The 14678-nt window shown below is 44.7% G+C and overlaps 2 protein-coding genes across 2 annotated transcripts in view; one reads left to right on the forward strand and one right to left on the reverse strand.

Moving 5' to 3' along the window:
• BMX (BMX non-receptor tyrosine kinase) overlaps positions 1–7903 on the reverse strand; it is a 47605-nt gene extending 39702 nt beyond the window's left edge. The window contains exon 1 of the mRNA XM_081221818.1: positions 7784–7903. Coding sequence (XP_081077944.1) covers positions 7784–7786 — 3 coding nt within the window. The 5' untranslated portion in view covers positions 7787–7903. The remainder of the gene's footprint in view (positions 1–7783) is intronic.
• Positions 7904–14062: 6159 nt separating this feature from the next.
• The window catches only part of PIR (pirin), a 103867-nt gene continuing 103251 nt past the window's right edge, over positions 14063–14678 (forward strand). Inside the window, 1 exon segment of the mRNA XM_081221947.1 lies at positions 14063–14505. The gene's annotated coding sequence lies outside the window, so the exon portion shown is untranslated.

Genomic DNA, 14678 nt, shown 5'->3' on the forward strand with positions numbered 1-14678 from the left:
ACGCGGGCCTCTCACTGTTGTGGCCTCTCCCGTTGGGGAGCACAGGCTCCGGACACACAGGCTCAGCGGCCATGGTTCACGGGCCCAGCCGCTCCGCGGCATGTGGGATCTTCCCGGACCGGGGCACGAACCTGTGTTCCCTGCATCGGCAGGTGGACTCTCAACCACTTGCACCACCAGGGGAGCCCCTGAAGCAGGCTCTTAAACACACACATTCCTGCACTTTTTTCCTACTGCCTTGGCTTTGACATGTTTAAATACGTTGATATTTTTATAGCATTTTATGCATTGTACTCATCTCCCACTTTGGATCATAAATTCACCATATTCACACTACCTTCCAGACCACCATGTCAGAATTCTCCTTTTTCCTTAAACATTCTATGGACATTTGTTGAATTGAATTGAATATCATCCAACTTTAAACAATCTGAACTCCAGACAGTTCATCATGTCTGAAGTAACTGATCAACTGAAATTTCTCTCCACTAATGTGGCCAATTGTTGGACCAAATTATCCAAACCACTGTGAGACTCTGATATTGCTGTAAATGACACCACAGTCCCTGAACATGGTCAGATCTTCAGCATAAAGGACTTGGGTATAATTTTCACTATTTCTGAGCATAAAACATTTTCAAAAGCTATCAAAAGAGATTTAAAAGAACTGAAAGAATTGGTGCTTCATAAACTAAAAACACTCTTGCTTTTTCTTCCAAAACTGCATAAAACATTAAAAGTTAAGATATTTCTGGAAAATAAATGCATTCATTTTCTGGTTCTACTAAGACTGTTGCTTCAACCGTCTGTCTGATATCAGGTCTAGTAATAAAAAGGAATGCTAAGCAGTCGGCCACAGGAGACCAACTTCCTTATGTTCTTCTTTGCTTTGTGAAATCACATGCTTATTAGCAGTCAGATGCCCAATCATTACTATCTTTCTTTGTTTATTGATAATCTGAAAGTAATTAACTTTACTCACCTTAATTTCGACAGAGCTGAAGAAGTGTGCTTGTAGATCTTTAACTCTCAAGCTCTAGGCAAAAAGTCACTGCTCTGAGACACCCCACTCATTTTCCCTCTGGCTATGCCAGGGTCACGCATTAAAAAGAAGATATTTGCATCCTATCTATCACTTGATCAGGAAGCAGCCACACAGTCACTAACAGGCATGGCCCCAGAGTATGATGGGCCCACTATGGTAGGAGTGGAAGAAAGGGAGACTAAGAAACTCTGCTTGGCATTGAATAAACCATGGTCAGGCCCAGCCAGCTTCCCTCCTGTCATAGGCCACACCACTCTAAAAATGGGAATCAAGCAAATCAGCTTTTATTATTTATCTACATAGATCAGGCAATTATTTATTAAAACCTCAAATGTTCTCCAAGGGCATTGTTCGTCTCCTAGGCAGAAGTAGTAGAAATCTTAGCCATTAAATATAATAAAGTCTTGGCCACTTTTTGCTTTGAATATTGTTTTATCTGCAAAAAAAAGTATAATTCTTTTGTGAAAGTAGAATGGGTTTCCTTTTGAGCCCAATGAATGCTATTCTCCATGGCCACTGGTTTCTTTGTCCTGGACTCAGAGATGAGGCAGAGATCAGGGCACAGTCAACCCAGCCGGGCCTGGGAAGGCAGGGAGCACGCCTCCCTTCACCTTTGCCTCCGTGGTAACCCCTACGCACAAGCCTGTTCAGATAAGATTATTTTCTACACCCATAGTCTATGGCCAGAAGAGAATTTGCTTGAAGACTTATTGAAACTCTGGAAGGTCTACTTTTTGTGAGTTAAAGTCCCCTTTGGAGGAGCCATATCACACTGGGCAGAGGTGTAGGGAACTTTTTGCCTTTTAAATTTCTCCATGAAAAAAATTAACTAACAAAGCAGAAAGAGAACACTGTGAAAACTCTTGTCAAACGTCTTTTACATCCACAGCTAAAACATTCCTCCTCAAAGCAGAGTGGTGGTTAAATAGATCTGGTTAGTTGAATACAAAGTTAACTTTTCAACATTTATCTTCAGACGCTGAATCAATTTGTAACATTAAGAGCACTGTTTTAAAAATGCAAATCCCAATGTCCAAGGTAGAGCACAGCCCTTCTCTGTACTACATGATGATACACGTGCTTCTCTGTTTATAGAACTTGCACATTCATCACATGAAGAATGGTTTCTTGGGGAATTTTATCTAAAAAATGAATATGATGAGCCACAGAAACCACTGGCAAATGAAATTCACAAAGTCGCTTCTGTATATTGAAGGGAAGGAGGACATTGAGTAGAAAGGAAGGTACCGAGTCCTCAAGAACATTTTCTAATAAATCTCCAAGAGTATATACACGTCGTTGCATCTAATGAAATATAATTTGTCAAATTTTAACAAAAATGTTTATTCCAAATCCTGCCCTTTGTGAATTTTTTGGCTTTCATTTTTAAAATCATACGTGATACATGTTTATTCGACAAAAGCAAGAACTACAGACAAGCAAAAGAAAACTGTTAACTTTTTGGTGAACATACCTTTAGATTTTTTTCAAATTACACATGTAGGTGTTTATTTTCACAAAAATGAGTTCACGTGCTGTGCATGCGTGTCTGTAATCTATGGTTCTCATGTCACAAACACCTGGAGCCACCTGCCTCTGAAGTCCTTCAAAGTTCCACTCCCTAAGCTGGATTCCAGAGCATCTCAACAAAGTTAAAGAACCCTGTTTTGATGACTCACACTTTTGTCACCTCCCGATCAGTTTCTTCTGGGACAATACTTGGTTCCTGATCCAGTGTGGACCTGCCTTTCTCCTGCTATTTGATTCTGTTCCTTCCTTGTACTTCCCTCTTCTCCTAGAGCAGCCTAGATTCTAAACTGAAGGCATTTCTATGGTGAGGACTAAGTTTTAGAAATGGAACATCTCTCGCCTTGTATTAGGACAATAAGTCAACAGGGCTCCAGGGCCACTGTTCACTCAACCGCCTGTCCAGCGACTAGCAAACTTGGCTCTGCCTACCCACATTTAAGGGAAATTCAGTTGGGAAGGTTTTTTTTTAAAAAAAAAAAAAACTAAACAAGATAAAATTCGATCCTAAAGCTAGAAACCAGAAATCTATTTCCTTAGAGAAGCTGGTGCGATTTGCCTGGACACTCATATATCACTACCTACATAGAATAGACGCATCAATTTGCTTACCAAATAGCTCAGGCTGCCTGTTTCCATAAATACATGAAACTAGAAAGATTAAAGTGCAGGGGAGGCCAAAAAAAAAAAAACCTGTCAGAAATCAGTACAGTATTTTCTATAAGGAAGTCAGCAACCATTGTGTAAGTTTTAAACATAAAAGGTGCATGCTGAATTAACCAGACTTGGAATCACTATGGTTACTTAACATTTATAAGGAAATGACGTCATGAGAGTAAGGAGTTCAAGCCTGCACATCTATGCAGCACACTTGATGTTGAGCCTACACTGTGCTTGAGTGACAATGAACGGGTTTGAGAGATAGTTTCAGTAGCTCAGGGATATGCAAGCTTGTTGTGGGCTGGTAGACTCAGAAGCCTTCGAAGAGGTGACAGGACTGTCACTCGTGCACTGTGTCACCCTGACCAAGCCCCTTCCATGCTGTAAATGTTAGTTTTCTCACCTGTAAAATGAAACGGGTAACAGCTCTTTCACTTTATGTGACTTAAATGAGGAACTTTATGTGAAAATACTGGGCACGCTGTGGGTACCCATAAGTTATTTATGATTAAAAGAGAAAGAGGTGGAGAGAAACAACTCAAGTTAGAGAGAAGTCCTTACTCTTTGCTACAAAAGGCCCGAAGAAGGAAAAATTATTATTTTTCTTAAGATAATTGAGAAAGATATTATGGAAGGGAGGGCATTCAAATTGGACCTCGAAGGACGTGAGTGATCGCGGTGATGATAATCCTGGCTAACATTTAAGGAGGGCTCACGAAGTGCCAGGTGCTCTTTAAAGAACCTTAAAAAGATGCATTTGTTTACTGGTCACAACCGCCCTATGGGGTAGGCCATAAACAGCCCCATCCTGTGGGGTAAGTTGTAACAAAGCCCCCCTACGGGGTAGGTTGCAACATCATTCCCTGCTTATAGCTGATGACGCTGTCACAGATAAGTAAACCGCCCGGGCCGCACTGCAAGTGCGCAGGAGCTGGGGTCTGAATCCAGGCAGTCTACCTCCATAGCCCATATTCATTTTATTTTATGTTGGAGAAATTTTAAAAAAAATTTTAATTGAAGTATAGTTGATTTACAATATTATATTAGTTTCAGGTGTACATACTGATTCAATATTTTTTAGATTATATTCCTTTTAAAGTTATTACAAAACAATGGCTCTGTTTCCCTGTGCTGTACAATATATCCTTGTTGCTTATCCATTCTTTTTTATTGAAGTATAGTTGATTTACAATATTGTGTTAGTTTCAGATGTAGAGCACAGTGATTCAGATATATATATATATATATATATATATATTCTTTTTCAGATTCTTTTCCCATATAGGTTATTACAGAATATTGAGTAGAGTTCCCTGTGCTATACAGTAGGTCCTCGTTGTTTATCTATTTTATATAGAGTAGTGTGTATATGTTAATCCCAAACTCCTAGTGTATCCCTCCCTGCCCTTTCCCCTTTGGTAACCATCAGTTTGTTTCCTATGTCTGTGCCCAGCCCATATTCTTGACCACAACGCAGATGTTAGAGAAGGATATGCCAGCTGTGTAACGCTCCTAGTCAGAGGAGGCTCTAACCTAAATGTAGCAACGCAGCCACAGGGTACCAAAGGTGGTAGGAACCCTAGAAGTCATTTTATAGATGCAACACTGAGCCCTGGCAGCCTAGGTGACTTAGCCAGAATCGCGACACTGTGACTAGAGAGACACAGCCCAGGGAGCCAGATTACTGGTGTCCTGCCTGGGACACTTGCCCACACCATCATGGCAGTAAATACACTAAAAGAGATCTATGTGTTCAGCTAAATGTATGATAGCCTTGCTAAAGCCTGTGGTCTGGTAGAACTAGGCATAAATTTGAGCCTTACCAGATACACGCAAGGGAGCTTTTATTGGAAATATCAGAAAGACGTGACCTATAAATAACCTTTCAGCAGGAACCTCTAAGGCAGTGTTAAATAGCAAAATCCTAGCCCACGTTTTGAAAGTAGGTAAGAACATACAACCTCAGAAGTTGGAATAAATTCTAAGTGGTGCAGAAGGGGCGCAGGAGTCAGGAAAGGAAGGGAGAAAGGTATGTATAGTTAATTGGGGCCACTGGATAGCTCCCTCAATTAAAATGTATATTCCCTGGCTGGCTCAGGATGGTGCCTTTAAAGCTTTATTTTATTTTATTTTTATTTTTATTTTTTGCGGTACGCGGGCCTCTCACTGTTGCGGCCTCTCCCGTTGCAGAGCACAGGCTCCGGACGCGCAGGCTCAGCGGCCATGGCTCACGGGCCCAGCCGCTCCGCGGCATGTGGGATCCTCCCGGACCGGGGCACGAACCCGTGTCCCCTGCATCGGCAGGCGGACTCTCAACCACTGCGCCACCAGGGAAGCCCTAAAGCTTTATTTTTTAGAATTGAGAGATGAGGGTAGCAATTCCTTATCCCTTTATTTGATTTGGTTATCCTCCCTTACTTTACATATCATTTACCTAAGATTTTGATAGGTGTCAAGATATTAAAATAATACATGTGGTGGGAGGGCAGTGGAGGGGGGACGGCGGGAAGGAAAGGGAAGACGCTCCAAGTGCGGACTGGGATGGGGGGCTCCGAAAGCCAAAATGGTGGACCTGTGGCAAACTTGACCTTCAGATACTTGCCCAAGGCCAGGCCTGCTTATCTTCCTGCTAAATAACGGAACAAAATATGATGGTAAGATAAACAGGAATAGAAGGCTTAACTCAGAATCAGGTAAAGTGGTTCAAAAATATAACTCTTAAGATGCTGGCCAAAGACAAATACCAGCTGCACAGAACCTGACAAATCCCCGTTTCATAGGACATTTTGCAGGCGAGAGAAAGTTACAGTTGATCTCGGCATGATACGGATAGAAATCCTTTAACATTGACACTTGAATCCAGCATTTTGAAACACCATACCTTGGTTGCTCCAAAATGAATTTGTGGAAAGCACACACTTTAGGAAGCCATTTTTGCGCAGAGAATACCAATGCCTTTCCTGTTAGAGCTAAAATTTGCTTTTGGTGTGAAACTCATCTTCAGTGCCTCACAGAGCTTTGCTAAGCCCTTTCCTTCTTTTCAGCACCCTCGTTCCTTCTGCTTCCTCCCCTCTGCCCAGCGCTCCCCTCTGGGCACCTTCCTTAGAAGAAAAGCAAAAAGTGATCAATTCACGTCCTAATACATCATGCTGAATTAGTTTAACACGTAACACTGCTAAGGATACAGGTTGCTGTGGACAAAAGCGCCAAGCTTTGGTGGGTTCACATCCCTTCCCTGTCTCTGTGCTATGGCCTAGCACCCTAGTAGATGTTCCAGAAACCTGTACCCCTTCCCCCCATCACTCTGTAGGCAAAGTTTTTAAAAAGACCATAGCAAAGTTTAAAAACTGGAGACAACGAGATGACCTCAACATAAAAGTTTAGTCCTCACCCTCCTTCCCCCAGCCCCCTGGGGATAGGAGATATTGGGAGGGGAAGACTCCTCACGCCTTCTCCAGTCAACAAGTACCTGCTCCGTGGCTCTGTTAACAGCCTTTCAATCCTGGGACTGGTTACCTTAAAATCAGTTTGACTGTGTATTTGTGCCACCGATTTCTAACAAATAAGTACGTGGATGTTACTCCAAGTGTGGCCCATGGACAGGCGGTATCAGCATACCCTGGGAGCTTGTTTGAAATTCATACTCTCAGATCTCACCCCAGCCCTAGTGCAGCAGGGTCTGCATTTTAGTGAGATACCCAGGTGACTTATGTGCACATGAGAATTTGAAAAGCAATGACCTAGACCACATTTCAGTTGTACTACTTTTTAAATCCAATGAAACCATCACGGTCTGCGAGAACTTTCAAAATTCTATGTATGTGGCTGCAACTGTGTGGTTCACCTCCCTCCCATCTTTCTACCTCCATCTAGAATACCCGCAGGCCCCTGACTTAGGGAGACTTCAGGAAGCTAAGAATAAATATTCGTAGCAAAAAAAACCCCACCATAAAGCACAGATAAATGAAAGAAGGCATGACTAACATTTTTTTTTGTCTTTTTGGGAGCAGTTACAAAGCCAATATGAAAAGTCACAGAAGGACCTATAATGGAAAATAATCTGAAAAAAGATAGATTTTTATAAATATGTGTATATATATATATGTATGACTGAGTCACTTTACTGTACACCTGAAACTAACACAACACTCTAAATCGACTACACTTCAATTTAAAAAGTAAATAAAGGGGAAATAAAAATCCTCGAAGGGCAATGGCTTAAGAATAGTATGGAGAAAATCAGCAGAGGAATAGACACAAAGCTAGATCAAGCTGATGGTGATGGACACACAACCTGACAGGTTCCCTGAACGAGATCTTGAGCTAGGAGGGAATTTCCAGCGACTCTTCTATAGCAGGCCCCCGAATGACATGGTCCCATCCAAAGCCCCCAGAGGAGCCCCAGCAATTTCACCTTCATAATTTTGCAGTATTTTTCTTAAAGCAGCCCCCTCCCCCCAAGTCTGTGAACTTCAGGCTCTACAACACCCAGATCAGAACCTATTTTCCTGTAGGACATGACACTGTAGAGCCACCTGCCCTTCCACGCACCATTTTGCCTGGCTCTGCTGCCCGGGTCCACGGCGGTGAGGTCGCTCTGCTCTTGTAGGGACACAGCCGCAGCTGTCCTCCTTCCAGCAGCCGCAAATTGCCTCACATTTTCCCGGCTGCTGGGTCAGAAATGGTTGCATTACTCAGTGCCCCCCAAACGCTTATTGTCCTGCAAGGTCTTACACAATCCCACAGGAAACCGCGCTCAACACTTAGCCAATACTTGTTGACCTGATTGAGCGCAACAAAAACGGAGACAAAAGCATATTTCATAAAGCTTCCAACTTTGATAACTACAGCTCCTGCTTTTCCCAGGCAGCTCTCGGGTACACGTGATAACCTGTCTTTGTTTGGAGAGTTCTGCGCTGGAAAGGATGAGAAAACATCTCGGCAAAAGCCCGCTTGTGATGCTGACTTCTCTCATGCGAGTCAGGAAACCATGAGGTAACGCCAAAGTGTGCAGAGAATAAGCAATGAAAACTTCAACGCAACACTGGACGCAGGGAGGTCAGAGAGGATATGAGAGGGAAGGACGATCAAATGATGGGAAAGGAGCACATTTCCACAGCTTAACTTAAGGAATCCAGAAATGGAAGAGAGATGGCTCTGGCTCACGTACTGTGCACCGAGCGTGCAGGGAAAGAAGGTGATTATCCCTTGACTGATTTATGATGATCACTCTAATGATTTATGACATCACAACTTTTAAATTTTATTTTTTATTAAAAATTTTTTTATTGAAGTATACTTGATTTACAATGTGTTAGTTTCAGGTGTACAACAAAGTGATTCAGTTATACATACATATATATTTATACTTTTTCCAATTCTTTCCCATTATGGTTTATTACAGGATATTGAATATAGTTCCCTGTGCTCTACAGTAGGTCCTTGTTGTTTATCTATTTTATATATAGTCGTGTGTATCTGTTCATCCCAAACTCCTAATTTATCCCTCCCCCCTTTCCCCTAGGGTAACCATAAGTTTGTTTTCTGTGTCTGTGAGTCACAATCTCATGGCTTTATTCATTCTACCATCTTCTCCAGTGCACACTGACTGTGTGTAATCTGTAATAAGTCTAATGACTTATTTTAGGCTCAGCTATGGATGGCTGAGAAAATTAATCATCCTTCTGGCCTGCATTGACACACTATATTAGCTTATAAATTGTTGGCTACTTTAACTTATTTGTAAACGTCTGTGTTGTGATGAAATCTTGGGTGGGCAGAGGATGGTGAAGCCACTGACTTTCAAAGAGGTATTCTTTTGAGTGGACACAGGGTGAGCATCATTTCTATTCATTCATTCAGTCTTATTGAGAACCTACCATCTACCAAGCATTCTGTTAGGTCTAGAGACACAGCAGTAAACAGAACAGCGGCAGCGCACATCTTCAGGAGGCTCATGTCCAGTGGAGGAAGGACTACAAGTAAAGATTTAATTACAGTAGAGCGTCTGAAAAATAAATACTTCTATTTGAAACTGGAATTTGGGGAACGACAGAGTCCTTCAGAACAATTCAAAAGAGGAGAAATTACACCCTGGTAGCAAACAAGTCACTGATGGATTCCACATAGGTCTCCATCCTCTAGGAATCAAGTAGGCAGTCATTCGAGAAATTGATGGTGAAGCAGAGTGACAGTGGCAAAACAACTTGGCCAAATAACTTAGTTCTACACTCTGCTAATTCACTACCTTTCCCACATGGCGATTTGTATTTATTCTGCTGTTTAGACATGGTAGCATGGCTGAAGATCAATTCTAGAATAAAAAGTCAGTTGAGGGGGGGAGAGGAGGATGTGGCAGGACGCTGAAAACACCTCGGCACGATCTCCGGGGATTCTCATCCCTTCTTGGGGCTTGAAACACTCAAGGGCGGCTGGGAGGAGTGGTTTCCTCTGAGTCAAAATTTCCCAGATTTATGTGTGTATTCTATTCATTCACTTCCTCTGCCACTTCTCCAGAACTTTTCTTGGGCTTTGTATTTTCCATGTCTTCAGTCCAATTCTAACTTCTTGTGGCAACCTACTGTTTCCATTATGTGATTTAATTTGCTCGAATTATAGTCTGCGTTGTCACCTCTACCCAGGGAGACCCATAGGAATTTTCTCTGAGCTTCTCTGCGTGAGCTTTTACAAGTTTGTGTAGGGCTGCAGCATGGGGTGATTTGGCTTCACAATGTAAACACGCTTGTTCAGTTGGGAGCAGTAGTGCTTACATTTTCAGAACAAGAAAGAACCTGATAGGATCCATTGTGTGTGTGTGTGTGTGTGTGAGAGAGAGAGAGAGAGAGAGAGAGAGAGAAGGAGAGGGAGAGGGAGGGAGAATGTGTCCGTGTTTCTTCTGGCTTCGAGTGACGTCTATTTTTCTCTTACTTTAAAAAATTCAGGGCTTCCCTGCTGGCGCAGTGGTTGAGAGTCTGCCTGCCGATGCAGGGGACGCGGGTTCGTGCCCCGGTCCGGGAAGATCCCACATGCCGCGGAGCGGCTGGGCCCGTGAGCCATGGCCGCTGAGCTGCGCGTCCAGAGCCTGTGCTCCGCAACGGGAGAGGCCACAACAGTGAGAGGCCCGCGTACCGCAAAAAAACAAAATAAAAAAAAATGACTTCAACTTTTATTTTAGAAGTGCACAAGTACAAAATATTTGCGGCCGTTACTGAGAAAGCTTTGGTGATTTATTTCTGTATAGCAGAACCAAAAGAATTTTCATTAAAAAAAAGGAACTGCTTCTTAATCAAAACATGACTTTTCCCTTTAATAAAACAAAATCAGCCATTCATAGGAGATTCATGCATAACTGGCTGTGTGTTAAATACACTGAATAGGCTTAGAGGATTAATAATATATTTAGAGATTTTAGCACAGTTCCTTTTAAACATCCTTTTAATGTGTTGTTGGATTCTGTTTGCTAGTATTTTGTTCATGATTTTTGCATCTATGTTCATCAGTGATATTGGTCTTTAATTTTCTCTTTTTTTGTAGTATCTCTGTCTGGTATTGGTATCAGGGTGATGGTGGCCTCCTAGAATGAGTTTGGGAGTGTTCCTCCCTCTGCTATATTTTGGAAGAGTTTGAGAAGGATGGGTGTTAGCTCTTCTCTAAATGTTTGATAGAATTCGCCTGTGAAGCCATCTGGTCCTGGGCTTTTGTTTGTTGGAAGAGTTCTAATCACAGTCTCAATTTCAGTGCTTGTGATTGGTCTGTTTATATTTTCTATTTCTTCCTGGTTCAGTCTCCGAAGATTGTGGTTTTCTAAGAATTTGTCCATTTCTTCCAGGTTGTCCATTTTATTGGCATATAGTTGCTTGTAGTAATCTCTCATAATCCTTTGTATTTCTGCAGTGTCAGTTGTTACTTCTCCTTTTTCATTTCTAATTCTATTGATTTGAGTCTTCTCCCTTTTTTTCTTGATGAGTCTGGCTAATGGTTTATCAATTTTGTTTATCTTCTCAAAGTGAAAGAGTAAATATTTGTAAGAGTTGTTTTTTTTTTTTTAGCCCAGAGAGCTTTGAAAATCCACCTCATCTGTTATCTTGCATAAAAGCATATTTTCCAGTTATCATGAAACAAATGACCTGGAAACTGAGTGGCTTGAGACAACCATGTTTATCTGCTCACAAGTCTGTGGGTCTGGAAGTTGGGAAGCACACAGTTGGGTGTTTATGTCTTAGCCACGTGGCATCAGCTGGGGCAGCTGGGCCTGGAGGAGCCACTTTCCAGATGGCTTGTTTGTCTATATGTCTGGCGCCACAGTGTCCTTGGCCTCTGTCTCCTTCCTCACATGGCATTTCTTCCTCCAGGACCTCTCCTCCACATGGCGTGGGCTTCTCCCAGAAAGCTGGTCTCAGAGTCCTCACTCTTCCTACATGGCAGCTGGCTTCCCAAAGGCAGGAAGCAGAAGCTGGCAGGCCATTTCAGAGCCACGCCCAGAAGTGGCACACTGCCCCTTCCACCATATTCCATTGGTCAGAGCAGCCAAAGGCCCTGCCTAGACTTAAGAGGAAGAGAAGTAAACTCCACTTGTGATGGGGGGAGTGTCAAGGTCACATTGAAGAAGAAGACAAGTGTATATGGGAGATACTGTTGGAGCCATCTTAGGAAAATAGAATCTTCCAAAGGGGGAGAAATGATGACTCTGGTCAACATTGTGCAGTCATGATGACTGCCAAGTCAAACTTCTCACCCAGACTTGAGGGGACAGACAGGCAACACTTCCTAGAGGGAGTGATGTGGAAACTGAGAGCTGAAAGATGAATGGCGATAGGCCAGATCAAGGAGAAAGAAATTTCCAGGCAGAGGCACAGCAAGCTGACGAGAGTGAATGCACATTTGAGAACCTAAAAAAGTTGAGCATAATGGAAAGAGGGGCTGCTGCTGTGTGTGTGTCCATCCTTGAGCAAGTGTCAGCATGCTGAGGGTGAGGCTGGGTTAAAGACATCACAGGACTTTCTCTTGAGGGCAATGAAGGTTTTAGGCAGTTATTCCATTTCCCTGCGACGTGGAGAATGGCTTGGCTATCAGAGAAGATGGATGGTGGCAGTCAAAATGGGAAGCACTGGATATATTGCTACTTAAGAGAAATAGGAGCAGAATCTACAAGATTTCAAGGTGGAAGAGTAATAGCTTGAGTTTCAGGCTCAGGCAATTGGCTAAACATTGAACTTTTTGGTAGGGAAGGCAGAAGTATTTACCAAGGTCTGCCAAGTGCCAGACAGAGAGCCCATGCTTCTGTTTTCTTTGGAGACAGCTGCAGACATTAAGTAGAATGATGATGAGCAACAATATTATTTCATGGCACTTTTAATGTTCACGTGTATTATTATCTCATTAGCTTTTTAAAAACTATTTATTTATTTTTGGCTGCATTGGGTCTTTATTGCTGCGCGTGGGCTTTCTCTAGTTGCGGCGAGCGGGGGCTACTCTTCATTGTGGTGCACAGGCTTCTCATTGCGGTGGCTTCCCTTGTTGCGGAGCTCAGGCTCTAGGTGCGTGGGCTTCAGTAGTTGTGGCTCGCGGGCCCTAGAGCGCAGGCTCAGCAGTTGTGGTGCACGGGCTTAGTTGCTCCGCGGCATGTGGGATTTTCCTGGACCAGGGCTCGAACCCGTGTCCCCTGCATTGGCGGGCGGATTCTTAACCACTGCACCACCAGGGGGCCCCGGGGGCCCCTCTCATTTAGCTTTCACTCATCGGAGTAAAGTGGGAAGGGGGGACTTGAGCCCCACTGACCTATAAGGCATCAGGGGGAAAGTCCTTCTTCCTCTATGGACTGTTGTCTTAAAGCAGGGGTCTGCAAACTAGGCCTGCAGCCAAGTCTGGCCCACTACCTCGTTTTTTAGAGCCTGCGAGCTAACAGTGGTTTTTACACTTGTAAGTACTTGAACTAAAGAACCGAAAGGAGAATAACACTTCATGACAAATTAAAATTACATGAAATTCAAATGTCAGTAGCCATAATTAAAGTTTTATTGAAACACAGCCATGCCCATTTACCTGTTGTCTCTGGCTGTTTTGTTGCTACAAAGGCCAACTGGCTTGGTAGCCACAGAGAACACGTGCAAAATCGAAAACATTTACTATCCAGCACTTTCTTTCCTTTTTCAAAACCAGGCAGTGAGCTTTCTGGTGTTTACAGAACAGAAACCCGCGGAGGCTTCTGCAACTCCGCACTCCCCTGGGCACTCTCCAATTCCCTCACCCCCTTGCAAGGAGAGAGCAGCAAGCAACTTATTTATGTAGCCAACAGTTGTGTAATGCTTAGCACCTGCCCAGCTTATTTCATTCTCATCACAACCCCATCAGGTTGTATTATCACCATGTCCATTTTACAGTGGAGGAACCGGAGGCACAGAGAGGCTGAGCCACCTGCCCAAGGTCACACAGCTAGAAGTGGTGGAGGCAGGATTGAAACCCATGCCGCCGAGCTCCTCGGATTGCGTGACCAGCGGACTCCAGGTAGAGACAGGTGTCCTAGAAGGTCCATTTGGGACTTTCGCCCTGAACAGAACACCTGCCAGGTCCAACCCCCGCTCCCAGGGCCCAGCGCGCAGCTCTAGGGGGCGGGAGGGGCGTCGAGGTCAGGCGGGGGCGGGAGAGACGTCGAGGTCAGGCGGGGGCGGGAGGGGCGTTGAGGTCAGGCGTGGGCGGGGGAGCGGCGGGGGGCGGAGCGAGGGGATCCGCGCGGCGGCGGACTGTCAATCAAGGAGTATCGCCCCCGCCCAGGACCCCAGAGACCCACACGCTCCCGCTTCCCGCCTCCCGCCTCCCTGCGGCCGCCGGCAGAGAAGTGCTGAGTCACGGTGAGGCAGCTGCGCGGCGCCCTCTGAGCCCACCTTCCCCACGCCTCCCCGGCCCTGGGCCCCAGAGACCCACACACTCCCGCTTCCCGCCTCCCGCCTCCCGCCTGCCGCCTGCCGCCTCCCTGTGGCCGCCGGCCGCGAAGTGGTGAGTCACGGTGCGGCAGCTGCGCGGCGCCCTCAGAGCCCACCTTCCCCACGCCTCTCCCGCCGCACGGGCTGCAGCAGCCGCCCTCACCGGGCGGGACTACAGAGCGCCCGCGGGGCCGGGCGGGTGCCGGCTATCAGTTAGCAGGACCCCGCCTTCTCCGGCCCGTCTCAGACTCCCAGGGGAATCTCCTAGGGAGACGGCCAGAGATGCTTAAATAGTCCTCTGCAATTGGGTGCAAGTGGCAGACAACTTTTCTTTCTGCAGACCACTGCGATCTGGTAAGTACCTCATCAGTGGTTCACGTGCATAGAATTTAATTGTAGGAGTCTGGAAAGACCCAGAAATAGCCCAAATTGAGGGGGCGGGGCGTAAAATATCAATACTTTAAAGATGCTTGTAGGTAGATGATGACAGTTCTGTACGGCGTGGAAGACTGAGCTCATTTTAGGTG

This window comes from Mesoplodon bidens (genome assembly GCF_964165515.1).
Source record: "Mesoplodon bidens genome assembly, chromosome: X".
Lineage (NCBI taxonomy): Eukaryota > Metazoa > Chordata > Mammalia > Artiodactyla > Ziphiidae > Mesoplodon > Mesoplodon bidens.